This window comes from Mugil cephalus, chromosome 20 (genome assembly GCF_022458985.1).
Source record: "Mugil cephalus isolate CIBA_MC_2020 chromosome 20, CIBA_Mcephalus_1.1, whole genome shotgun sequence".
Taxonomy (NCBI): Eukaryota; Metazoa; Chordata; class Actinopteri; order Mugiliformes; family Mugilidae; genus Mugil; species Mugil cephalus.
The window spans coordinates 15272007-15297854 of record NC_061789.1 but is presented as its reverse complement, the minus strand read 5'-3'; the positions used below and the strand labels follow the sequence as shown (position 1 = coordinate 15297854).

General features: G+C 43.5%; 1 protein-coding gene across 4 annotated transcripts in view; it reads right to left on the bottom strand.

The window, feature by feature from the left end:
- col5a3a (collagen, type V, alpha 3a) overlaps window positions 1-24548 on the bottom strand; it is a 43065-nt gene extending 18517 nt beyond the window's left edge. Inside the window, exons 1-24 of one of the 4 annotated variants that reach the window (XM_047572501.1) lie at window positions 24298-24548; window positions 16333-16497; window positions 15956-16169; window positions 15323-15485; window positions 10658-10780; window positions 8716-9117; window positions 7845-7967; window positions 7624-7740; window positions 7467-7520; window positions 7309-7350; window positions 6238-6300; window positions 5176-5250; window positions 4920-5003; window positions 4701-4757; window positions 4366-4419; window positions 4170-4223; window positions 4014-4067; window positions 3353-3406; window positions 3061-3114; window positions 2506-2550; window positions 1311-1364; window positions 1062-1106; window positions 893-946; window positions 353-397 (exon numbers count right to left, since the gene is read on the bottom strand). In XM_047572501.1, coding sequence (XP_047428457.1) covers window positions 353-397; window positions 893-946; window positions 1062-1106; window positions 1311-1364; window positions 2506-2550; window positions 3061-3114; window positions 3353-3406; window positions 4014-4067; window positions 4170-4223; window positions 4366-4419; window positions 4701-4757; window positions 4920-5003; window positions 5176-5250; window positions 6238-6300; window positions 7309-7350; window positions 7467-7520; window positions 7624-7740; window positions 7845-7967; window positions 8716-9117; window positions 10658-10780; window positions 15323-15485; window positions 15956-16169; window positions 16333-16497; window positions 24298-24382 — 2280 coding nt within the window. In that variant the 5' untranslated portion in view covers window positions 24383-24548. The remainder of the gene's footprint in view (window positions 1-352; window positions 398-892; window positions 947-1061; window positions 1107-1310; window positions 1365-2505; window positions 2551-3060; window positions 3115-3352; window positions 3407-4013; window positions 4068-4169; window positions 4224-4365; window positions 4420-4700; window positions 4758-4919; window positions 5004-5175; window positions 5251-6237; window positions 6301-7308; window positions 7351-7466; window positions 7521-7623; window positions 7741-7844; window positions 7968-8715; window positions 9118-10657; window positions 10781-15322; window positions 15486-15955; window positions 16170-16332; window positions 16498-24297) is intronic. The other 3 variants (XM_047572502.1, XM_047572503.1, XM_047572504.1) reach the window with 3 other exon arrangements.
- Window positions 24549-25848: the final 1300 nt, after the last annotated feature.

Sequence of the window (25848 nt, the reverse complement as noted above, 5' to 3'; positions counted from 1 at the left end):
AAAGATGTATGAATAACAGAGCTAAACATCAGATAACACCCAACTCAGCCCTAGGAGATAACTTTTCCTATTTTGCTGCGACATATTGTATTTATTACTAAGTACATTTTTTTATTTATTTTATCAGTCTGGCCCCGTGTTATGCACCAGCCACAGCTATCCCTAGTGGCTGTCATGCCTGCGTGTTCCTCTCGAGTATTGATTTCCTGTCTAGCCCCGTCTTCTCTAAATGGGAGCCTGAAGTGCCTGGGTCATACTGCCCAGCTCAGCCTTTCTCCTGTGGGTATGTGATGACAGGGGTCACAAGGTCAGAGATTTAATTCTAAAATTAAGTGAGAGACATGCTACCTACCTTCTCTCCTGGCAATCCGATGGCCCCCTGAGGACCAGGCAAGCCCTGGACCACAACAAAGCATCAATCAGGTTAAGTGTCACAGGAGACGGCTGGGAGACGACATTTCTTTTCAGCCCTCGGCTCTCGATGTGTGTGTGAATAAGGAATGCGCGTATTGTAGGTAAGAATCATTTGGCTTGCAAGAAAATGTTTTTTTTTTTTAAGACTGTAATGTCTCCGCCATCATTTTAAAATTACATTCTGTTGCAGTGAGGTGAAAACATTGTATCTTCAAGAACAGTTCTTTCATAAGGAAATAAGCCTTCAAGTTTAAATACATTTCCATGTCATGCAAATGGATTGTTGCTGTTTTATATTCCCCAAATGCCACAGAAAGTTCTAAGCCAAGAAAATAGAAAGTTAACCTTCAGTTGAAGTAAAAATATAAAGAAAAAAAAACAACCTTTTCTGCAACAAACAAATGTATTCTGGGAATGACCGCGTATATGGAATCCAGACATTTATATTTAATGAGCTGATTAACTCATGCTGCAATACCTGTTCTCCTGGATTTCCCTGTTGACCCGGGGGCCCGATCTCTCCAGATGGACCCTGAGAACAAGAACTCACTCTGACATTTCTGTATGTAAAGAGACTGCACATCTTATTTGCTGATGATTGCTTCGTAATTGTGAGACGATGTGATGATGGAGGTAGCAGGACTTACCAGGTTGCCCTTTGACCCCTGCACCCCATCAATTCCGCTGATTCCCTGGCAGAAAATATACACAGATAAAATGTCAGAAAATAATGGATGCAAAGATCACTAAAGAAAAAAATAAAACACAAAGACTCTGTAGTAGCTTTATTGTTTATCTTCAGAAGCGTATTGATGATTCCATGCGGCAGAGAGCCTTTTGTAGAGATGAAGAGACTGAACAACTCTGATCCTCTAATCAAGGCAATGTTGACTTACCGGTTGGCCAGGTGGGCCAGGTGGCCCCCTTGGCCCAACAAGACCTCGAGAACCCTGCAGAGAAAACATAGCAAATCAGGAGCTAACCTGCATTTATGATGAGACTGGATGAGAGAGGAATACTGAATCATAAATCAAAAGCAAAAGAGACGGAGAGTGAAAAACAGTGAGAGGCAGATCATATATTTTAGCGTGTGTGCTTGTGTGTGTGTGTTCATTCCCTAACTGCGGAGACTGCGTGCGCTAGCCTGTTTGAGAGAGCGTGTTTGTGTGCTCTGTTTTTGTCAGCTTCCCTCTTTGTAGGCTGGCCAAGCCACCTGTTCCAAAGCCACATCTGTGATCTCCTGGGAAGTGATTGATATGGAAATATAATCATTCAGGCCTGGATTTTTATCTCTCCCCTCTCTGACTTGGTCTTTCCTCTTTCCTCGCTCCATCTCTCTTATCTCGCTCGCCACCAACCGAATTTCTGTCTTGTGTTTTTCTCTTACTGCCTCAGCTCTCCCATCGCTTCCTCTCTCATCACAACAGCTAACTCCTCTCCTTTCCTGCGTCAATTTTCCTGGCGTGTCTTATGGCATCTCCGTTTCGTCCTGCACTGGGTGATCCATTTGGAAAAACATAACCCCGCTGCGCCCTAACATCACCTACTGGGAGAAAGATAAAGTGTGAGTCATAACCAGTTAACCAGTGTTCACTGAACATATAAACAATGGGTCTCTCTGCCGTCTAAACTTTTCAGTTTTCACTTTTCACTTTTCAGGTAGACTCTCCATGATAGAATTTGAATATATTACAATGCTATATACCACCAGCTTCAAAGATGTGTGCCTTTTTTTTACAGTGACCTTTTCTCTGTTAATGCTAGGCTGAACACTGATGCAGCATTGCTTTAATAAGGTGTGACTGCTCTATTTTCATAGGACTTTTGAATTGTTGGAAATTGCTCAGTGTTTGTACATTAACAGCCGATTTTGTGTTTTTGTTCTGCTTCGGCAAAATTTCACCTGGAGCTAAAACGCGACCTCCTACAGCACCTTCAGGGTTTGCCGTGGAACTCAATTTCTATTATTGTTCACAAAGAAAATAGTTTCTCGCGACCATATGTCCAAGAGCACGCTAGATAAATACAGCATCGCGGTAAGTGTTGTGATGTAGGTGTTCACACGTGCGCAGTCCAGACGTCGATACTCACAGGTTCGCCTGGTTGCCCCCTCGGTCCCACAGGTCCGTCGGATCCCTAAAATAGATCAGAAGGAACCGGATTCAACACAGATATCTCATGCACCCTCGGATTCAACCTCAGGCATGGACACGTTCACATCCCCACAGACATAATCTGTGAAAATTGCTCATTAAAGAAATTCACCGCCTGACAGATAAAGCTCAACTGCTGCAACTCTGTGTAAAGACTAATAGACCTCCCTCTCAAACTTCACTTGCCCTCCTCCATATATTGATATAATCCTGAGTTTCTAACTTTTCAGCTTTCATGTCTTTTGCAATCCTCGATACTGAATGAACTCATGCCAGTATAGCAGAATTAAATATGCAGGAGTGATTTGATTTCAATAAAGCTTGCTCAGATCTATGTTGCTTTATCGTCTGGATGGTTTATGGAGTTGATTAACTGATCTTGAAAGGAGTTCGCTTTGTGTAACTCTGTGTAATAGAAAAATTAGCGCAGCAGCAGGATGGGGTTTCTGGGCCCTGTTTAAGTCGTAAATTTTGAAAAGGATTGTGCACTCGCCTTCTCTCCTTGCTCTCCGACGGGCCCATGAGGACCGGGCCTTCCTCGGTCCCCCTGCAAGATAAAAGCATTAACTGCGACCCTTAAGACACGTTCAACCGCTTCTGCGTCAAGCAGCTGCTTGACTGGTGCAACACCGTCATTACGGAAAACGCACCGATCATCATAATTGTGGTATGTAAATAAACATCTGCCATATGATGCGCGGGGTATCCATGCATGCCGTGTTAACAGGTTAGTGTCTAAATGCGTAGGTACAACAGCAATGTCAAGTTAGCCAGATCCAACTCACTCTGTGTCCCTTGTTTCCTGGGAGACCTGGCAGGCCGTCAAACCCCCTGTCACCCTGAGAAGTAATAGAGAAGCAAGACCATTAAACTGTGAAACACACACACACATACGGTAATGTGTAAACATTAGCAGAATTGTACTGAAAGTCTCCCCTGGCAGAGCTTTCCATCTGCTCTGAGTGTGTCAGGGAGAGCGAGCTTTCAGATTGGCTGTAAGTCTGTTAAAATGCTGCTTTGACTGATAAAGACTCTGCTGTTCTGTCAGGCCCAGCATCAGGGGAGACTGATTTATTTGCTAAGCCCTTCCTGCAGCTGTTATGTATTGAGTTGCCTTATTGTCAATAACATATAATAAGCCAGGGGCTGCCTGACACCTAAAGGCTTATGCTCGCGTATGGAGATAGTTTGTTATTGTATAAGGCCTTACTGCCTAAACATCTGTGATGTTGCTGTGTCCACAGAAACAGGAAACTCAATCCGATCCAAAGTTAAGTCCAACAGGAGTTGCACAGTCTAGAAACTGGCAACATAGCATTCACACAAATTCAGAACAACTTAACTTAAATGTTTTGCATTAACATAAAATCTGTGGGTTTGTTGCGTAGCTCATTTAGATGGGGTTATTGTCACCGAGAGCAGTGCAGCGAGATTCGAAGAGGTTACCTTTGAGCCAGTTTCACCTGGAGCGCCACGACCTCCGTCTGCTCCTGCACGCCCCTACGAAATACAAAATCCGGTTTGCTTTTAGCATAGGATGCACATAGAAATACATAGAAAACGTTTTCAACGAGGAAGCAAGCAATACTCAAGATATCTCACCCTTTTGCCTGCCTTTCCATTAATTCCGGGAGGACCCGGCAACCCGCGTGGCCCCTACGCGAGAAACGAAGAAAGCAAGACAGATGGGAAAAGGTGTAAAAAGGAAGGCAAGAGGACAAAAGGGAATCAATATTGTGACAAAAAAGACTGGTATGGTGCAGGCTAGCAGTGAGGCAGAACTGATGTCTGGACGTACGGAGGGACCGTTGTTTCCACTGTCTCCTTTGAGCCCGGTAGGACCTGTAAGACCCTGCAAAATAAAGGCAAAAGATGCTTATGAAGGACGTGATAGAACGCCGATGCAAATGTTGACTCGAATATAGCACCCAACGAATGAGTGGGAATAATTCTCAGTTTACTTTACAGTTTTCTTTCACAAATGAAAGCAGATATCACGAGCGATCTGAATACTAATCATGCATAACGATGAGGTTAAGGTGGGAAAGGGAGAGAAGGAGAGCGTATAGAATGCAAAGCCAAGGTTAGAGGTTGGAAAATATGCAAATTTGGTCAAGGTCAAGAGTGTCTTACCAGAGGGCCTGGTCGTCCTGTCAAACCCATTGGACCCGGAGGTCCCTTGAGTGACAGCTGAAAGAAAAACAAAGTGGTGTGGTTTGTGTAAACTGCTACAAGGTACCCTTTGACATTTAACATGCAGTAATCTTCCTACTGCATAAAAAGATGCTCTGACCATCACTGATAAATATTAAGTTAACACTATGACAAAGCGTGAGTTTCAGTGAAGTGCACCTGAGCCTGTTGCAGGATAGCCTGTGCTTGCGCCTCCTGGGGAGACACCACTGGCCCCTTCTGGGAATCACCTCCATACTGGAACTGGTGAAAAGGAGGAGTCAGTTTCCACCGCAGCATTACCCAAATGTGAATGAAGCTCAATCACACAGCCCCCCCTTGTGGTCATGGTGCCACACCACACTAGGAAACAAGAGCTCTGTCTCTTTGTCTTTTTGGAAGCATGAGCATGTTTTGGTGTGTTTTAAGGTCTTACTGGTAGCATCAACAGGGTTCCTGGAGGACCTGGGACCCCATCAACCCCAGCAAGACCAGGACGCCCAGGGGGACCCTAAAAAGAAAAGACAGAAAAGACATGAGCATGGACTACATGGTCTGTATGTTTGTATAAACTAGCACTCCTCATTTTTGCACCTATCTTTGTGGACGACATCAAAAATGCAAATAATTAAGATCAAGGTTAGAATAACCTAGAATAGAATAGTAGTCATATAAGTCAGAGGGAAAGAAACTTTAGTAAACAAGATTTCAGAGTTGGAACTGACAGTTATTTTTATTGAATAAAGTGCATGAATTTCTACAGCGTGTTTGAATTATGATTAGATGAAATATTGAATATGAGCTAATTAATGTGTCAATCACTGGTTGACTGACTTATACCTTTGACTCTTTCTAGCTCCTGTGTGTTTGACGAAAATTTACTTTGTGTCATATGTCTACTAGACGGTAAACTCCTGTAAATATTCTATCTCTATACAAGTACAAATCATTCTAGTAGTATAACCAATAACCCCAGCCCTTTCTAAACTGTTTCAGGATAAAAATAAATGCAATGGATAGAAAGATTATTTTGCATTTGTTCACTCTGTCTTCATTGAAATAATCAATATTCACCGAACTCTGCTGGTTCACTTTGGATTTTCATCTTAGGAAATAAAATAGGTTTGCATTTTTGTTATGCATGTTGGATCAGAACCTTCAATAACTGCTCAAAGTGTATAAAGTACCTGAATGTGATGAATCGGAAGCCACTGTGACCTGTATGCTAATAAACTTCCACTGCACGTTCTTGCAAGCGGTGTGATAAAAAAGCCGTCAGCTACTGGGAAATGATCAAGAATCGTTCAAGTTGGAGTGTGTCCCTTTGTCACGAATTGTGGACAAAAGCACTTATTGGAGCAATCGCAGACATGCACAAAAGAAGAAAAACGGGTCACACACGTGTGAGCCGACATCCAGTTCCGCTCCTCAGGTAAAGGGGGCCAAGGTCAGACTAAGTCACTCAGGGTAGTGAGTCCAGGTCCTGAACCATACTCACCAGATCACCGGGATCTCCTCTGGGTCCTGGAGGTCCTGTTGGTCCTGCTGGGCCAGAGAGCCCCTGTGGAAGAAATATTCACAGAACTGAAACTAAATATTTCCATGTTGTAATTTCCAGTGAAATGATAATCAAATTCTTATTCGCCAAATGATTCACATTCTCTTCAAGTCCATTTGAAATCCTTTTATTTCCCAAATTCTAAAGATTCAGAGGTAATATCCCAACAGTAATGTGTAAACCACCCCATTTCCCAATAATTTTAATTTGATTTATTATGCTGCTTATTGAAACTTGATATATATATGGATTTGGATTTTCTCTCTGGTAACACGCCATTTGGATTTAATTTTGAGACGTGTTTCAGTGGATTCAGAGAACCAAATGCCTCTGTGTGCAAATCCAACAACAAGTCAGAGCCATTTAGTCCGCAGCGTTCAGATTATATGTACGACAACATCACTGCTACTCTTCTGTCCATCACCACATGAAGCCAAACGAATAGACTGGTCTAGCAGAACTCTTCCAGAGCATAATCTGCTCCCAACAAAGAGTTTCCAGATCAACATTCCCCCACACAAAAAATTTAAAATGTGCACGGAGCCTGCTACAATAGTGTGGTATGAATGTGCAGAATATTTTGAAGTTTATGTGCATTTTTGGGCGGCACACTGGTGTGGTAGTTAGCACTGATGCCTCACGGCAACAACGTTTCTGGGTTTGGTGAGAGGGGCCTTTCTGTGTCTGCGTGGGTTGTCTCCTCCCACCATTAAGACATGTGATTCTAAACTGGCCGGTGTGAGTGTGGTGGTCTGTGTTAGCCCTGCGATGGACCTGCGACCTGTCCACTGTGTACCTGATATACCTAACCAGCCTTTGTTAGCTATGATTGTGTAATCCAGATAGAAGTAAAGAAATAGTTTTCAAAAAGTTCCTTTGTGTGTCCAATGTGCCAACAGATACCTCCAGGTGTACACAAAGATCTTTTTTCTTTTTATCACGGTTTCGTCTTCATATCCAATTTTCAACATTTTTCCCTACATCCAGACAATTCAAGCAGACCCAGCTTACCTGTGGACCTGGCGGGCCTGGGGGTCCTTCCACTAATGTACCCTAGAAGTGAGCACAGACAGAGTGTAATGTACATTAGGAGAGGATCAAGGCATCGCCCAATAGCCAATAACGAAAGCAGCTAGTCTACTATTCATTAAATGCCTCCAGCAGCTCACCGGTTCAATAATCGCTGGTTCTCCCTTTTGGCCTTTCTCTGCTCTGAGGGCAGCCTGAGAAGGGGAGGCCGATGAACAGACAGATAGATTGTCAGCAATCACTTGACACGGGCAACTGAAAACGCAATCGCCCACCTGATTTCACTTTGAGATTTACCTCCGCATCCCACGTCTCAGCTCTCTCTCTCTCCGCAAAGCCGAACCCGTCCTCGTATGTTTCGTACTCTTCATACTCTGGCTCTGTGTCATTCTTGAAATCTTCATATTCAAGCATCTGTTAGCGAATTAGAAACTCCATTAGTGACATGAGTGGTAAAACAGTCTGTTTTTTCCTTTTGTTGTGAGATGAAGACATTTCTTGTACTTGCATTAACCCACCTCATATTCAGTCACATTCGGGCCCGCTGTTACTGTGGAAACCGAGAGGTCCTCGTAGAGGTCTCCGTAAAAGCCATCTCCATACTCCTCCACCACTGGCTTCTTCACTGGCGTTTCCTCCTGCTAGTTAACACACATACTTAAATGAGTCAAAGATAAACGATGGGGCACTGAGCGCTTCTCTGATACACACAGGTGTCCCCACATTAAGCACCATTTTCTAACGTGAACATGAATTCTAACATGAATGTTAGAGAAAAAAACAACAGATATACAGGAAAGTGTTGGTTATCCAGGATACAGGCTGACAGGTGTGCGGTTAATTACAATGCTGGTGTGTAATTAGTCGATGGACTCTGTCGGATTCATGTGACAGCATGGCAGAGATTGCAACAGCAACAGAAACAGTGTGAGCTTGAAAAATTAGTTTCACATGGGAAATTAACAAAGAGCCATGAAGGAGACATACGAAAGTATTCGCTGTTTATTGCTGGTACAGGTGTTGCCGTGAATACATACTAGCATATGAGGATTAAAGGATTTAACTGAGGATCGGAGCGTAATATTCATCTGTTCATAAACTGTAATTCCAATAGTCAAGTACATATTTATGCATGTATGTTCTCCAAAAATTACACACACACCCAGGAAACATATAACCATCAAAATGTTCTCCTTCAAAGTACACTGGCAAAAATGCAGATGAGGTATTGATTAGGATGGTGTCAGTTAGTGGTGATAAGCAACCGGAGAGGTGACGTGAGAAGCAGGTGCTCTTTATGGTTAGGATGAATTAGGGGAGTGATTGGTTAGAACTGTAAATCGTGGGAGGAGGTCGGGGTGGATGGTATCTACAGGTAAATTTGTCTACCTCCTCGGTAACCTTTGACACAGGCAGTGTGCTAGGTACCACAGTGGGGGCCTCTGTTGTGAAGTCGGGTTCATGTGTGGTCATCTCCATAAGCATCTTGGAGAAGACTTCAGTGGGAGTGGGAGTGTCTAGGTTGCTGTTGATGTTTGGGCTTTCTGTGGGCCGAAAAGGTTCTTGCGATTGATACTCCGGAATCGTCGTGGACACTCTGAGGTAGCCGTCCTCAAGACCATTGTCTTCATGTTTTTTCTTCCTGGATCCCTTCTTGCCCTTTCCTTTGCGTTTGCCTTTAGAGCCCTTGTCTCTCTTCTTTTTGCCCTTTCTGTCCTTTTTGGAGACCTTCTTTGTTTCAGCTGGCTCGTCACTTTGCATCAAGGTATCAAACCCAAGCAGCTGGGAATTCTTTCATGAATTTCATGGATGAAAACAAGAACAAACACTGTTGTGAATGAAAACACAGCAAAGGAAATAACCTGCAACAGCAAAGTCAAACAATGCATACAGGCTCTGTGACACTCATGGCTTCAGACACCCACTCTGATCCCCACTGAGCTAGTAAAAACCTAAAGCAAACACAAGATGGGAAGTGACAAGCAAATGCATCATCACCCTGTCTGCGATCCTGTAAACATGCTAACCACTGGCGTCATTGGGCCCATTTTAGAGGGGCTGACGCCTCCCTAAAATATTCTCAAGCCTCCCCAATTAACGTGGTGTTGTTTTATTTGCTTATTTACAAAAAAGTGCCGACACATCCAATATAAAATGGCCAGAATATGAGTTTAAATAAATAATTACATAAATAATTATATCCGGTGCATGGCCTTGGGGGCTAAGCCTCCCCTGTCCTCAAAACCTAGTGACGCCCCTGGTGATAACTTTTAGTGTGCACTCCAAAGCAAAAAAATAAGTGCATTGATAACCTCATTGCATGGCCTGAAAGTTTTGAAGGCCCAGTCTGTAAAAGCCATCAGTGCTGGGATTTTGATCCACTTGTAAACAAGGTCGTTGTGCAAGGCTGAACGATGGGAAGTAGGTCAGTGGGGTGACAGATGTTGACATAGTGTATTCTAGACTCAGAGCTCAATGCTCAGCTGTGTTTCTATAAAAGCCAAGTTGAGAACTATCGAAATGTCCTCTCTCTGCCATTAGTGAACCATCATTTGACCCCTAATCTGACATACCAAGTTGCGGCTGACACGCATGCACTCACAGGCACAGATATGAGGTTATCTATGTGGCATACATGCCAAAAATAAATCCTTGGTTAAAACAAAGAAAGTTCTTGAAACTCAGCCACTCTCACACACATAGCCGCCTCGTTTCTCCTTGTCTCTATCTTTCACACTCAACTGAAGGTATATACAGTAATCCAGATCTATAAGAGATCCATTTATCATACACGCCTTGAGGAAAGGAAGAGCTTTTATATCATATATGAATTATTGGCTCCTGGCTCTGTGTGCCTGTGTGTGTCTTGCCAAAAGAACGCCTGACCTTAGAAATGCTGGCTGCATTTGAAAGTAGATACTTCTACTTTGACTGATGGCCTATTCTGTCTTCATCCCTCAAGTCTGTATTTGCAAACACCGAGGCCCTTTGGAACAGGAACTCTATTGATAGGAAAGGTTGTTTTCCTTTTATTGATTGGCGGTGCATGAAGGAGTTCGGCATACCTCCTTTACCGGCGAGAGAGACCTGGTGCGCGTCCAAAAAGTGGAAGCTCATCATATTTCTTAAATCTTATTGTGGAAGACAGGTCATAAACTAAAGGAACACAATACATAAAAGATCATTTAAGTTCCCTGACCTTTGTGCTGAAACAAAAAACAAACCCTGCCTCTGCAGTTAAATAGCATAACCTAAAACTATAGAAGAAATGTATAAAGGTTTGCACACATTTTTCCAGTAGGCACTGTCTCTGCTTAGAGACAATACTGACCTCCTGCAGACCCAGAGGTTGGCTGCTGTAGGGCAAAGCTTCGTCACAGTCTGGTATGTAGTTTATGCAGTAGTTAGCAGCGGCCTGGGGGTCCTCCAGGAACAGTAGCTGCTGGATGTCTCCCTGCAATACAGGCAGACAGAAATGAATCACCTGATTGCAGCAATGACAAAAGCATGAGGAAGCTGCTCTTGCACGGTGAAAACACATTTCGGAAAAGAACCTGAAGTCTGAACTTGTAACCAAACATAATAGCATCATAAATAGCATGAGGGCAATAAACCTGTCTGTGTAGCATGGCATTAAGCAACTAGCCGACTACTGACTACCGACTGTTGCTCCTCCGTGCTCCCATTACTGCAGGAGGGGCTCTGCTGGGCGCATGAAACAGTCAAATAGCCCGACTGTCAGGAACTCTCACTTCCCATCCAGCCCCTGGAGGCATAGCTTGAGTGTATATACAACATGCACAGAGACAACAGTGCTGGACCTTTCAGCACTGAGCCCGAGGCCAAACGTGTCTGCAGCGGCTTTAAATGCAACATCACTCTTGTCTTCTGTCCACACCATAATAATATGTCCTTCTTTGTAGTGCAGAATAGACTAGAAGGTTAACTAAGTCTTCATTAAAAAGAAAGTCAACTTACACATCTTATGGATGTTGGATAAAAACTGAATACCAAAAGGAAGATGGTTTATTGCAAGGAAAATGCAAGCATCCCCACATCACAGTGTTTGACAAGGTTTTAAATTAACAATATACTGTCACAAACACACGGGTAGATGAAATGTTATCTGGGGACAGCTGGGCAGCCATTTGTGATGAATTAAGTTAGATTAACTGCTTGATGTTGTGGTAATTAAAGTCGCAATGTAATCTCTTTAATTAGGTTTTAGCAGCCAGAGGTGAAAAAAATAAATAAAAACATATTGCTTCTCCGTTGCCCGGCCCCCAGCCCATACTGTACTCCACCAAGCACGGCCTCCGTGTTTGGGTGTGTAAGCTGAGAGGTGAGCATATACTCCTCTCACTGTTAGCCTGTCAAAAATTTTTGTGTACGGATACGCGTATGTATATATGTGTATCACAACAAACATTATGAATGTTGTAATTGTATTTGATTATCACTCAGGTTTCTGTATGGGAACTGCTAGTCCTGACCTGTTCCCTTTAAGAAGGAGGGAAGTTCTTTAGAGGATTTTTTTTTTTTTTTTGGCTTGTATTGATACCACCTGAATTGAGTTGAAAATGATTGCAAAGGTTTAAAAGGGGGAGGTTACGTCTCACTTGAGGGTTTTGGCTTTTCTTTCTGTAGCATGGAGGCTGCCATGCTGCAGCAGACAATTGACTTTTGTCTGAATATTTGTTTTCCTGTGGTCGGTCTAAAATAAAACAGAAGAAATCCACACTTTTTGATGAGTCCTCGTTCCTACTCACTGTCGACCACCCCATATGTAACACTGTTTGTCCTCTAATGCAGCTCAAATCATCGCTTAAACAGCTGTTAAATGTCTCTGTGCAAAATATCTGTGCACAAAAATTGTCAACTGTTCGAAGTGACTGTTCAAGCAGCAGTTTATTGTTTAATGCATCAAACATGAAAGAAGTATTATCCACTTATCCACTTCCTTCTTGTTTTGGCCAAAAAATCAAAAGGAAGTGATTGAGACAGAGCGAGAGAGCAGCGGCAAAAATAATTCTGTCCCAATTTGAGATCAAAGGAGATACTTTAATAATTTTCTGTTTTCTAGCCAGTGGGGACTCTGTGTACTCTTTCCTCTAGAAATGTATGTCTGTCACAATTACCCATTTAGGATGAGGCAACGGCATCCACAGAGGACATGTGAAGAAAAAAAAAAGAACCTCACTTGAATATACAACTTTCTGATGAGTCACAAAAAATATTTTCCTCCGCAGTGTTTCAGCCAACCAGTCAAACAGTCACACCACTTTGCAAAACCGCAAGTACCTCTGAGGAGTCGTCCACTCATTTGCCACACTCTAAGAATATCTCGGCCTTCGAGTTAAGTAACTTTCCTTTGTGTTTCGCAACCTGATGTGGGAAAAGGAGCAACTCAAATTTTTTTTTAACCAGTCAAGTTCACTGTGGCGAAACAGCGTCTTGACGCTCCTCATTTGCTTAAAGTGCAACAGATGCTCACAGCTGATCAAACACATATCAACCGTCATCAGACCTTGACCGGCGTAATGCGATTCCCCTGTTTTTGTGATAAAGTGACGTGGTGCTAAGCGCTCACAATAAAGCTGCCCTTTAATGATATGCTTAACTAGCCACTGAGTCAAAATGTCCTGGTCTAACGGAGATCTGAATTTCCTCACAAACAAATTCTGGGCTGGATCTTATCTGAGCAGTCAGCATGTTGGGGTCCCATACACAGGGCACACAGCAGCCACGAAAGCTCATGGCTAAACTTTGTGTTTGCTTTGCTGCGACTGTAAGCAGAGTGTTGAGTTTGAACACCAAATTTCATTTGTAGGCAATCTGGAAGCAATAGAGACATTTGTGGCTGACCACACAGTCCTCGTGCTCCCACGCTCAGCTCCCATGTTTTGAGAACTGGACCGGAACACTTGCCTCCTCCCCAGAACCAGGGCCTGGGAACAGATGCCCAGAGGTCAGCATGTGTAATTTCTCTGCCCATGACATCACCCAAGGGTCACGGCACTGATGTTTAAATATAGCGTAAAAAGGCTGTGTGTAAATACCTGTGACTATGACTATATTGATGCAAATTCTATCATTGGTTTCATTAATGACTCATTCAGATGTGACTGAATGACTTCGAGTCACGCATGAAAAGCGCATGGGTCGGACTAAAGCGTCCGTCTTGATAAACAGGCCGTCTGAGGGGTGTTAGTCACCGCCACAAATTGAGAATCATCATCACACCGCTTGAGTTAAGAAGATAAATAAGGGCATGGGAGTGTTTTGGGAGCAAAGCCAAGGATTAAAGGTTCGCCACTGGTGCTGAAACGGAAAATTTATGGAGCCCACAAGGAGACACATTTCTTAGCTGAAGTGGGATATAAATTGATTTAGAAACTGGAAAGCCTGTCAGTATCTTGAGAGGAAAGGGTAGTGATGGAACAGTAAGTGACTTACAGCATGGCAGATAATATTAAAATATGACATAGATGAAGGTGAAGGTATACTGTGTCGACCGAGTTGGTGAGGTAGTGATTTTCTTGGTGAAAGTGAAGATATGTGTGTGTTTTCTGTCTGTCAGGTCAACAGGGACCTTCCTTCTTCTTTCTTAAAGTTTAAATAGCCAGCAGTCTGTTCCTTCTTATGAACCACGGGCTATTCTTGGGACACCAAGGGACAGCTGGTTCACAACAGGCTAATGTCTCTGAACTTGACTGTATACCTCTTACCTCTATAGAAAACTGAATATCTTCAGTCTAATTTCTTTCTTGCTCCATTGCTGAGCAGACACAAGCCCCCGGGGACATAGCAAGGGGGAGGGGGATTTTGAGCTGAGCTCTATTTCATGCCGTGGGTGAGAGATTTAGAGTGGAGCCTCACTGGGAATGACAATGGAGCATTTGTTGAATATTGTCATGGGAAGCACAGAGAACGACTTTTGACTGTAAAGGTTATGCCCCTGATAAAGAGACACTGGAATCGCTCCATGCATATCATTTTTCCATGCATGTTAATGCACAGTGTGTTTGTCCAAATTATATTACCAGGATTGAGAAAGTGCACTTCCAAAAAAAAAAAAAAAAAAAAGATTAAATTCCGTGATGTGCTGAAACTGCTTAAGCCATAATTATCTGAGATACACAGTATGAGTCACGGCCATCACAAGCCTTGACCAAACTAATTACGTAGTCAAGCATGCTTCTAGAATTGTCCTTAAATGCTCACTTGGCCATTTAATCTCAAAATACTTTCAACCAACAAATCTATACTGGCAAATTTAACCAACTGAGGAAAAAATATTGTGTCATTTCTTGTTTTTGCAAAGTAAACTACGCTTGTCTGAACAGCACATCCCCTCCTTTAAAGTCCCCTCCTGCTCACGTCTTTTCCCCCCAGTGCTTTTTTCCTGCAGCACATGATTGACATGAAGGGAGGGGTGGGGGGGGGGTCATCACCCTGTGGTCTCTGTAATTTTAAACGTTCTTAAAAGCAGCTTTAAAGACACAGATTCAGATTCCAAAGCACTGACACAAATGAATTATGTTTGTAATGTAAGGTCGTAATAATGTGCATGTATATGTTATATACATGCAGAATTAAGAATGGCATATTTGGTAATTTAGTAGTCTAATAACACGTTGTTCTCTATCGTGTGGGGGGGATAGTCTCTTCACTCAGAGAACCTGGGTTACAATGTAACCATCCGATACGAGCACTGATTGACAACTGGCTGGCAAGGGATCTAAACATATTTAGCTACAGAAACATTCAAGTGAGCAGAAAAGGTTGACAAAAAGAAAATAACATTCTCCCACTGGGCCATGTCGGATGATTCAAATAATGAGCCTTCTATATTACTCTGTTGAGGTCTTAACATAAAAGGGAGGATACAACAAAAGATACAGACACTCGCTGGTGATTGCCTGCATTCTTATAAGCTTTGTACACCCAAATAAAGCAACTGATGAATTCTTTGAAGACTCTGAGAATGCCCTACCTCGAACACCTCTTCATCCAGCAGCCGAGTCCCGAACACCGTGACCCCTTCTGTGCTGACGACAGCGTTGTCCCCTCGCAGCAGATCCAGAGTCTCTACCCTCTGACAGTCCAAGTAAAGGGTCACCGTTTTGCCCTGCACACTATATGCTATCCTGTGCCATCTGAGAGAACAGACAGTGAGAGTTAGTGAGAGTCCAGCCTTCGGTGGGGGAGAGGTGGGGTATCATTAAAAACTCAGCAGTGAATTCTGAGGTCAGCACAATCAGCATTGCAAAGTGCGTTTTCACACCTCGTTCAAGTCAAAGCGGACCAGAAGAGCCTTTGAGTGCGAGAAAGTGTGAAAAATTGATTTCCTTAACTCAGACCGGGTCAAATTATTGCATCCACAGTCGTCTTATTCCCTTTAAGGGCGGTTAAGGATACACCGACTGAACGAGCTGCAGGAAGTAGACTGCAGAAACAAGATGTCAGGGTTTGGGAAAATTAAGCCATGCACTGTGACTGTAATATCAATTACACAGCGCGGGCGGATCTTTTAAACAAACACATCTGCTACACTGTGCTGTCTAATCCACAGGACAGATGTTTTATTATTGTCTCGTTTTAATGGATAGGCCATCAAACTACCCACTTTCCATCAGCCAGGTTTATCCTCTTGAAGATAGGGTACAAGGGTGGGATGGGCTGCCCATGCTGGTCTTCGTACAGGAAGACAGGCGACCGGCCCACTTCGAGCCCCAGCTGCTGCACGCCCTGGTCATCGTACACCGACAGCAGGAAGAACTGTGAGCCCTTTTTGGCTCGTATGGTTGTCATCAGCGAGAAATTCTCAGGAAATTTTGAATCTGAGGGGAGATTGGAGGAGAGGAGAGGAGTTGTACGAGAGAGAGCACAACAGGGAGTAGATATTTTTATAACACGCAGACACCACTCGCTCAAGTATTATCAAGGATGGTCCCGTCTGGGATGCTGTCCTGTGCGTCATCCATTAAAAAGTTAGTTCAATACCAGAGAAGAGCTGCTTGGTGGGAGCACTGAGCTGAATCTTTTTGATCTTGTAGGCCAAGTCCGTCTCCTCGACGCCCCTCCTGCTGCTGCAAAGACCAGCCTCCAGTGACACCCCTTCCATGTTCTCTGACAGCTCCAGCCCTCGCAGTACATCAATGGGATCAGCTGGGAATGGGGTAAAAAAATAAATTAATAAATAAATAAATGAGGCTCATTGTTACATAGCAGACAGACGTGCTCAGAGACAGACTCTCTAACCAAGGCGTTGTTTACATACTTTCAAATAAGTTGATTTCCTGTATCCTGTTTATTTCCATTTGCACCAATATATGAAGAACCACAAAAGTAACTTCTAACAGGGTGGAGCTTGCGGCTGATGGCAGCACAGCGCTTTTAGTCCCGTCAGCCTCAACACTTGTGTGTTAGTCTGCTAATGTGATGGCACTTCCCTGTCTAGCTCAGTTAAGTGGTGGTTGTTATTGAGCTGAAGAGCGGGGTTTAGTGTGGCTGGAAGCTGGTTTTAAAGTGCAGTCCCTTCCTGTTTCCTAGCAGTCGGAAGAGACGGGTCCCTCGGAGATGTGGCGGCAGGTGGCCAGGCTTCTGCGACAGTTATTATAGGATAGGGGTGGTGCATTACCCAACCCATAATCCTGCTGCAGCACACCTGACAGCTGACACCTGCACACTGCTCAACCTGCAGCGCGCAGCAACAATACGGCCACTTCACGTTCATCGGGGATTCGTGTATTCTGTCTGCAGGTTTAGTATTAGATATCAAAAAATACACTTCTAAAGATAGTAGCAGCATTTTATGTGCCTGTGCAAACTCCCTTATCTGAGGTATGCTTTCCGAAAGAACATAACATGAGACAGAATGAGGCAGTTCGCCAGAAATCACCAGATCCGATTCAAAGAAAAATTCTTGAAACATTGATTTATTGATCCTTACTTGAATGCAAGCAGGAATACCAGTGTCTCCACTCGTCAAGACAGATTTTTAATATATTCATTGCCAAATTATGCGCATTTGCACAGCAACTGTTGCCCCCGAGGATGCGAGGTTTCTCTCATTACAATGAGCCTGTGCTTCATTTGCAGTCCACTGTTCATGTTATTAGATGTTCTGCTGATAAAGTGCTGCCGTGAGCATTAGCCAGGACCGGAGCTTTGTCTGCATCCAGTCTCCCACCAGCTGCTAGAGAGAGCCGCTCAGCACTTAGGCACTCAGGACACCGAAATGAGGATCCTAAACCCAAATTGCCTCCTGTAGCCCTCACCCCTCTGACAGAGCTTGCCTTTTAGTCTCCTTGTTAATTAAACATGCGGAGAGACAGTGCTGGCAGAAAGGAACACTGACTTACATTTTATGGCATTATTAGTTAGTAGCACGGCAGATGTTGTTTGTTCAAAGCAGCATTGAGAGTTCGCCCTCCTCTTCCCCTGGCATGGAAACAGGGTAAAATTTGCTCTAATAATGGAAAAATAAAACAAAGCGCAGGTTTAAAGGGATTTAAGACCTCAGTGCCTAAACTTTGAATTTATACAGAAAGCAGCCATGTATAAGAAATAGCTACAGATTTTCTAACAACAGAAACCTTGGCATCATAGTACAAGTGAGCCACACAAAGTTACTGGATGCTCTATTCACCATGACGGCAAACCTAGAATTAAATGTAATGGGATACGATGTAACAGGTTACAACAACACAAGGACAACAGGGCCCTGGCATTATTTTCATTTACACAATTTTGAACTGATTTTGTCTGTTTTCATGGGTTTCACTGAAATTCTTGAAAGTTCACGGCCGTTACTAGACTGCTTCTACTCAGCCATTTAGCAAACAAGTCTTCTTTCAGCTAAAGGTTCGGTCTTGCATGTTGTAATGTAATCTTCTGTGCGAGGACTTTATTGCTGACAAAAGTTAACTTTGTGCTTTGCATGATGTCCAGGATCTAATCCCTGTTGTTTGTATTTCCCTGTACTGTTAGGAGCGCCTCTGTCTTTGCTTGTTCCCAAGTGAGTTCTTTATAGCTCAGCTTTGGCCGTGTCTGATTCCTGACTCTAAATCAATTTCCTTTAGAATAGCAAAGTTTAAAGTTTGTTTTTTAGTCAAAGGTCACTATCCAATACACAGTCTCCCCCTCTCTCGCTCTCTCCCTGACTTTCACTCTCTCTCTGCCTCTATTCTGTTCTTTCACATGCTCTTGCGCAGAAAAGAAGAGAGGTCACAAGGCCTTGATGCTTGGAACGGTCCAAATAATGTTCTAAACTAAAGCAACATGAGTTTAATTATACCGGATTCTTGCGTTTCCACAAGCCCATCCAGAACAGCACCTGACAAAATGACCTTAGTACAAGCTAACTGAATTAACTTTTGAGAAGAATTATTTCATTCGAGCCGCCCAGACATGATTGGTCAATGCACCCCTTGATCCACATAATGAAGATCTCTGCCTTTGAGCTCTGAAGTTAACTATTGCCCAACCCTAACATGTTCAAGCATTCGGGGCTGACAGGGGACTCTTGACCTCTGACACTCACCAGACGGCAGAGAGTAGCCTCAGTGCACAACAATGCCACGGGGAGAAAACTGAAACAAGCAACAGAAATTCCTTCAAAACACAACACACAGGGAATAATAGGCATCTTACACCCGGATATGCAAAATAATCTACGAAGGTTTGGTAAGCCGATTCAGAGGAACCCTGCACAGGAAGTAGATTTAACAGTTGCTCTAACCACATTAAAAGCAAGTTAGATGCAACAATGGGCTTGTAATGTTTCTGTGGAGTGTTCCTTCTTTCACAATTACACCACACCCAACCTGATGTGAAGAAGAAAGGCCCAGCGTACTGGAAGATCGCCATGTTATGTCTGGAGCCATTCTGCAATCCATCATAAAATGTTATCTATTGGCTTTGGATCCATTTATATCACCTCAATATATGCAAATAATTGCTGCAGCTTCTTAACCTGTCCCGCAGCGCTGACTGTCTGAACAGGTCTTTTTTTGCATCTCATTAGACCTTGAAGTGATCATGTCTTTACTCCTGTCAAATTACACTGCTTCTAGATGAACTCAGATATACAAAACTGTTTCCTCCATTTATATATAAAAAAGAAATATGAGTCAACATCTTTGAATATATCGCAGAATCTCTATAGGCTGATGACTCAGAGTGGTTTCCGATCACACCAAAGGGTCAGAGGATTTGGAAAGGGGCTAAAACATCCAGTGATTTCACAGGCAGAACAACCAGAGCAAACAGCATGTGATTAGTTGGCAGGTGCACAGTAATACGCAAACATAAAGAGTTTCTTAGACATTTCCTTGTTTTCTTCTAATTGTTCTCTTATCTAAGAGACAAGCATGCAACAGCGATAGACAGAACAGAGCTCAGCTTACAGAGTGAGCTCTATCTCTCTGGAAATGCCACCACACAGTTTATATGTGTTTATATCTGTGTCTGTGTGACACTTGACACAGTCTGTCCATGCCCCGTGGCCATGAGGCTCACCACAATTTCAGTCATACATGGACATAATGTGTTCTCTGTATTTCCGCAGCGAATCTCCCAACAGACATTCTGCATGACTCACACCACCTACACTCCGAGCCCTGCCCGAACATACCCCTCTCTCACACACAGTACTGCACTGTCAGAGTCTGGGAGATGGGGGGAATTTAAGGAAGAAATGAAGCCAAAGACAAATCCGGGCAGCGAGAACTTCCCATGGTGTCTTGGGCCACACCCTGAGATGAGTAGAGGAAAAAGCTGACATTTGATCTTTGAATTACTATCTGGAAATGTGCTCCAGTCTAATAACTTATAAACAATACGTGATGATATGCTGAATATTTACACATCCAGGAGAAATATCTGTGGAGGACTGACTTCCTTGAGACCATCCTTCGGAAAACCTAAAATAAGAAAAAGTGACGAGCCGTAGAACGTGGTGACTAATAATGACAAACCAATGACCAGAGGAAGAGGTTGAATAAATGGAAACTGATGTTCTCCCAGGCTCTGAGAGGAGTGGGCTATAATCTAATTAGGACTGGGTGTGACCTTTTGTCTGGGTCAGGACTGTGTCCAGACAAGTGCATCATATGAGGTGAGAAGAGCTAATATACGTTGGGAAGATCAAAATTTAAACACACACTCAGAGAAATGTGATTAATACTGCGATTGTACACACAATCACACCCAAGTGAACAAACTATCCGCGCACACTGTTTGTATATAGCTCAGTAATGGACTTCACAGAAGGGGGAAAAGCCATTTTGGATGTCTGCCCTTATCAAAAGTTTCTCTCAAGTTTGTGTGTCAGATACTTTGATCCTTTGCTTATCAACAGGGGTAAATTAAACACGTCAAAGCACACGGCAAACATCAGTGACACATGCAAATGTGTTGTATCATTGAGACAAAGCATTTGTTAGTTTGAAAAAAAAACGCTGTAAATAAAAGACGGACAGAGATGCTGTTTGTATCGTTTGTTTGTGCTTTACTTTAGGTGCAAGTCAGGTCAGTGCTCTTGCATATTTTTTAAGCATATTCTGAGGAGTAATGTGTTTGGAAGTTCTATGAATATTCATAGGAAACTATGAAAGCAATGATGAAACTCACCAAAGGGAGCTGAAAACTAAATTCTTTCATCCACTGTTACGATAAAAACAATTATTAAATGATTTGGCTTGTTCAGAGGGATGCGGCCCTGCTATTGAGGCTAGCCTCGTTTAAATTTTTTGGTGCTGAAACAACAGGAATCTGGTGCGACCTGGTTAGTCATTTCCTTCCGCTTCACAACGGCGTCACATTCTTCAATCTCCGCAGTTTGTTCAGTCCGTGTTTGCTCTCAGCATGCAGGGCCAACAGGCCAAAAGCTGCTGGGCCCACAGAGAAAACACCTGCCCCTCAAGGCCCCTGACTGGACACGCAGTCCGCATAACACGTACAGGAACACACTTGTGAGGACTTTCTTTGACTGCAGCAAATCCATTCCCTAACAATAATCTCTGCTGCATGCCTAACATTAGCCCTTAACCTAGTCTGACCCAATTCCTAATCACTAAACTTTCTTAAAGAGCTAAGAGGGATGGGAGGCCCTCAGTAAGAAATATGAAAGCGGAGAGCATATACAGAACATACACACAAAAGGCAGAGAGGATTATCTAGATATAAACAAACACAAGACCAAGCCCACTCAGGTTTCAAACCCAAGCTGCCATTTAGTCTCTCAGACATAACACTGAGGCAGCTATTATGGAGTATAACCAGAGTCACCAAAATCAAAGCACGGCAATTTAAGTAACACATCCACACAGCATGTGTGATGCACATATATACACATCATTGTTTCATTTGTCTTTCTGAGAAAGGACGCTTTAAAAAGGAGGCAGGTCACAAGAACAAGCGAGCATATCGTTTTCAAGAGTCTGCACACACGCTCTCTTACCGCTGTGCATGTGATGGATGGGGATTATGGCAAAACTTTTCTGAGGCTCGTGCGGAGATAAAGTGGGAGATGACATGTATGGGGACGCTACAAGTAAGCCTCTGATGTCTGCTCATTGCCATTCCACAGGAAGCATCTCCATCTAGTCCTGCAGAAAGCCGCTCAGAGCGCCCAGTGATCAGAAACACAGGGCCATGGATGCCTGAGGGGAAGGGAGTTCCTGGAAGCCAGATGTGCGTTGAACACTATAGATTGCACTTCAGCGCCACAAAGTGTTTAAGCATCCTTTCTACATATTAAAGACTTGGAGGAGTTCCAAACAATCTGAAGAAAGAAAGAAAGCCTGAGATGCAGATTGATGTGACAATTGCAGTATCAGCATCTATGGGCAGGCATCAGCATATTTGAGACTCCTGGTGTTTAATGTTTCCATTTGAATATCACAAAGTCAAATAAGGAGACATTGTTGCATCTATTAAAGGTTTCTGTTCCTGTTCTCTCCGCTGCAAAATACAGTTGCTTTGTTTCGTTACTTTCATTTGCCTCTAATGCTGTTGCTCGATCAAAGACAAACAAAGCTGGCTGCCATCCTTGGGGAGTCTAGTGCAGGGATTGGCAAGATGACAGGATCAAACGGGACGCGGTGGGGGGCTGTATGCACAATTTCCCACTATCTCAGAACAAGTTAAGGATAAGGAAGGGTCCATGCAGCAGGAGAGAGATGATGTAAATGAAAAGATAAGGCATACAAAATAAAAACAAACCCTCCCTATTCCCAGATTTTAAATGACACCAAAAAGAAAAGGAAGGAAAAGAAACCTTAACAAAGAAAAAGCGTTGAGGGAAAAGCACAGAGGGTTCTAAATTAAAGTAATTGTGCACGTGTGCAGGAATGTCTCACTTCCTGTCAGCAAATATGACTACAAAGTACTCTCTCATCTCTCGAACACACACAGAAAGCATATGGGAAAACATTCTTTGACTGTAACACACACTCAAGGAGGCAAACATTCACAGACTCGGAAACACAGACGCCTTATCAGCCACATGCACATATCGAAGAATGCCGTATCTGCATCAGCATATGTCCCGTGCGCTTTCAAGTCGCCTCAGCCTCTCACTTCACAGGCCCTCATTAAAGAGCAGCAGACACCACAGCCACTGTGCCACTTGAATGGGATTAAATCGGTTGGCTCACTTCCTCCTGCCATCATTTCATTTCAGCCAATGAACTCCATCACATCCTGCCAGACTTAAAGTGGGTGCATGTGGAAAGCCACGAGTGAAAATGAATCTTTAAGCACTTCTGATGACCGCAGGGGTTAACCCCTGCTGTCGAGGTTGATGTCACCCCACGAGGGGGTCTCAGCACCTGCAAGGAAGTGAAGATACTCTGACGTGGTGGCCACGGGGCAAAGAGACCTGGGAAGGGGGGCACAGATAGCAGTGGGCCAAATGACAGGCAATATGTACACATGAACTGACTGTTAGCCTGCTGGCCATCTTGGCAGTTAGGAATGGATTCAGCAAATGGATTCAGCACTTGCTTAACAACTTTGAAAGTCCATCAAATGTGGATGCCAGAACATAGTGAGGGAACAGATGCAGCTGCTTGACAAGGACCAGAAGTCTTCTTCTTGCACTCCACTACTCTTAGTACTGGATCTCTCAGTTACTGTGTAAAGTAGTACCTGAACCAGCTGCCTGCAATAAAACATGACAAATATACAAGTATGCCAGAGTAATCATGATGACTAAGGCAGTGAGTGCCTTAGTGCTAAGCGCCTTCGCTTCAGAACTATGTGAGCTGACGGCACATTAAACAGATCCATGACAGGAATTTTAATCTACTCAGTTCTTTCAGTGTTCCGCCATTCACCTCTTTCTCAAGCCAACGTTAAACCCTTTCACAGTAAACCGACGCCGGTCACAAGCAAACTCTAACATTGACATCATAGCCCGCATCTTCCGAGGTCGGTGTCTTGAAGCGCATCTGACTCAGGAAGGTTAGATTCACACCCAGACCTCTGAAATATCTCCAATCAAAATGCAACCGGAGCATGAAAAGCTGAAACAATCGCGTTTGACTCATTGCGCCATGACGCTGTTAACCAACATGTATGCATATGCAAAGGATTGATTGTGCATACTCATTTGCACAGTTCTGAGACGTTCCAGCAACTTGCAAAAGTAATTATAAACCCAGCCTGGAGCGACTCATTAGGACAAGTAGGAGCATCACTAAAACATTCACGCAGATTCAAATTACAGATAACAGCCTTACGCGCCATCATCCAAACTGCTTTATGCTTTTACGTCAACAACTTCTGTTGGCTGGCTGCCCAGGGTGCATGGAAAAAGTCAAGAAAACTTAGATAAAGAGGAAAGTGCACCATCTAGACTGCAGAAGGCACTGCCGCAACTTTTGCTGACATATCTGAGCATCTAAACCTCCAGGGCATCATCATTATTAAACTGCCAGTGCTCAAATAAATATACTTTACCAGCTTGTGTTGCAGTCACGTGAAGTAGGATAAAAAGAAACAGATCTATCCTCCTGCTCGACCTGCTCCTTATTAAATGGTCCATCTTTCAAAGCGGGGACCCCCGTCTGCTTCCTCACAACTTTATGCTGTAGAAGTTCTTTTTGCTGGAACTAGGCAGCCATGCGGGGAGGAAAGCAGAGAACCCGGTCTGCCGCCTGATTATTGGAGATGTTTTGTTGTGGTGGCTCCCCTCAGTTTTGCTCTGTCCCTCTCATTCAATTTCTCCCTCTCAACATCACTCCCTCCCTCCCTCTGTTCCCCTCCTCCGCCTCTTCCCTCCCACAGGACGGCGTCCTGGGACGCACGGGTGAGCGGTGCGCGCACAGAGGGGCTCCTCCGTAAATCACGTTTATTGCTCGCGGTGATTTGCTAAGTCTCACTTCGTAGAGATTGTCATTTGCCGCAGATGTTACCTGGTCACCTGTCAGTTCACTGTGTTTTTGCACAGCTCGACTACTCGCTGATTATTTGAAGATGGGGACAGCTGAAGTGTATTATGCACCGAAACTGAAACAAAGCGATACCCACGATACAAGATGTCAGCCATAATTCGAATAATAATAATAACAATGAAAATAAAAATGATGATGCAAGAACGAAAAAAAAAAGACGCTCTCATTTTATTCTATTATTTTTCATATTTAATTCTTGTTATGCCCTTTTCTGTATAATTTCAAACTCGAGGATGAATCCAAGCTTTGGACTTCAACAGCAACAGCAAGGGTCAAATAAACCTCCTGACCTAACAACACTCCCCACCGGTTCAGGTTAAGGCTCCAGAGCAGGGCAGATTATCTCCACCGTCACTATACTCTCACCCCAGCATCAGCTGTAATGAGTGTTAAGGCTGGAGGCTGAATTTTCTCAGGTTAGAGGTTGCTGACGGATGAGAGTCAGTCTGATTAGTTCAGGGTCAGGCACACCTGGTTAAAAAAACATCACTCCAAACAATAAACTGTATAACTGCAAACGCCCTAACTTTAATTTTACTGGAGCATGCTGCCCTTGTAAAAGTGTCTAATCGACCAGTGAATGGGCAGTCTCAGTTTCCACCAAACAGAAACATCCACTTTATCCTCGACAAGGTGTTAAGTAGTGTTTAATATTGTTTTTTTTTTTTTTTTTTCCTAATTTCAGTTAAACTGCTGACAGGCATGTGAAATATAATTGACTGCAGGTCTCACCTGTAGTTTAACAGTGCAGGTGATATCAGCCTCAGTCATCTGCCAAAAGTTTGAAACTATATTGTGCCGATCTCCTGTGGAATCTGAACAAAGTCCTGCCAGAAATCTAATTAAGTCAAAGACGACTATATTCAGTCGAGGCATGCTCCAAGATTAGACTTGTGAAGACCTTGTCTAACTGGAAAATTACCAAAGATAACGTTTCTGAAGTCCAAGTTACAGCAGGCCCTTGTAAAGTAACTGGCAGATGAAATCCCAGGGACCATTCGGAGAAAGGAGCCAAATTATAATGTCTCCGGGGAGAAGAGTTCAAACCGCAGAGGGA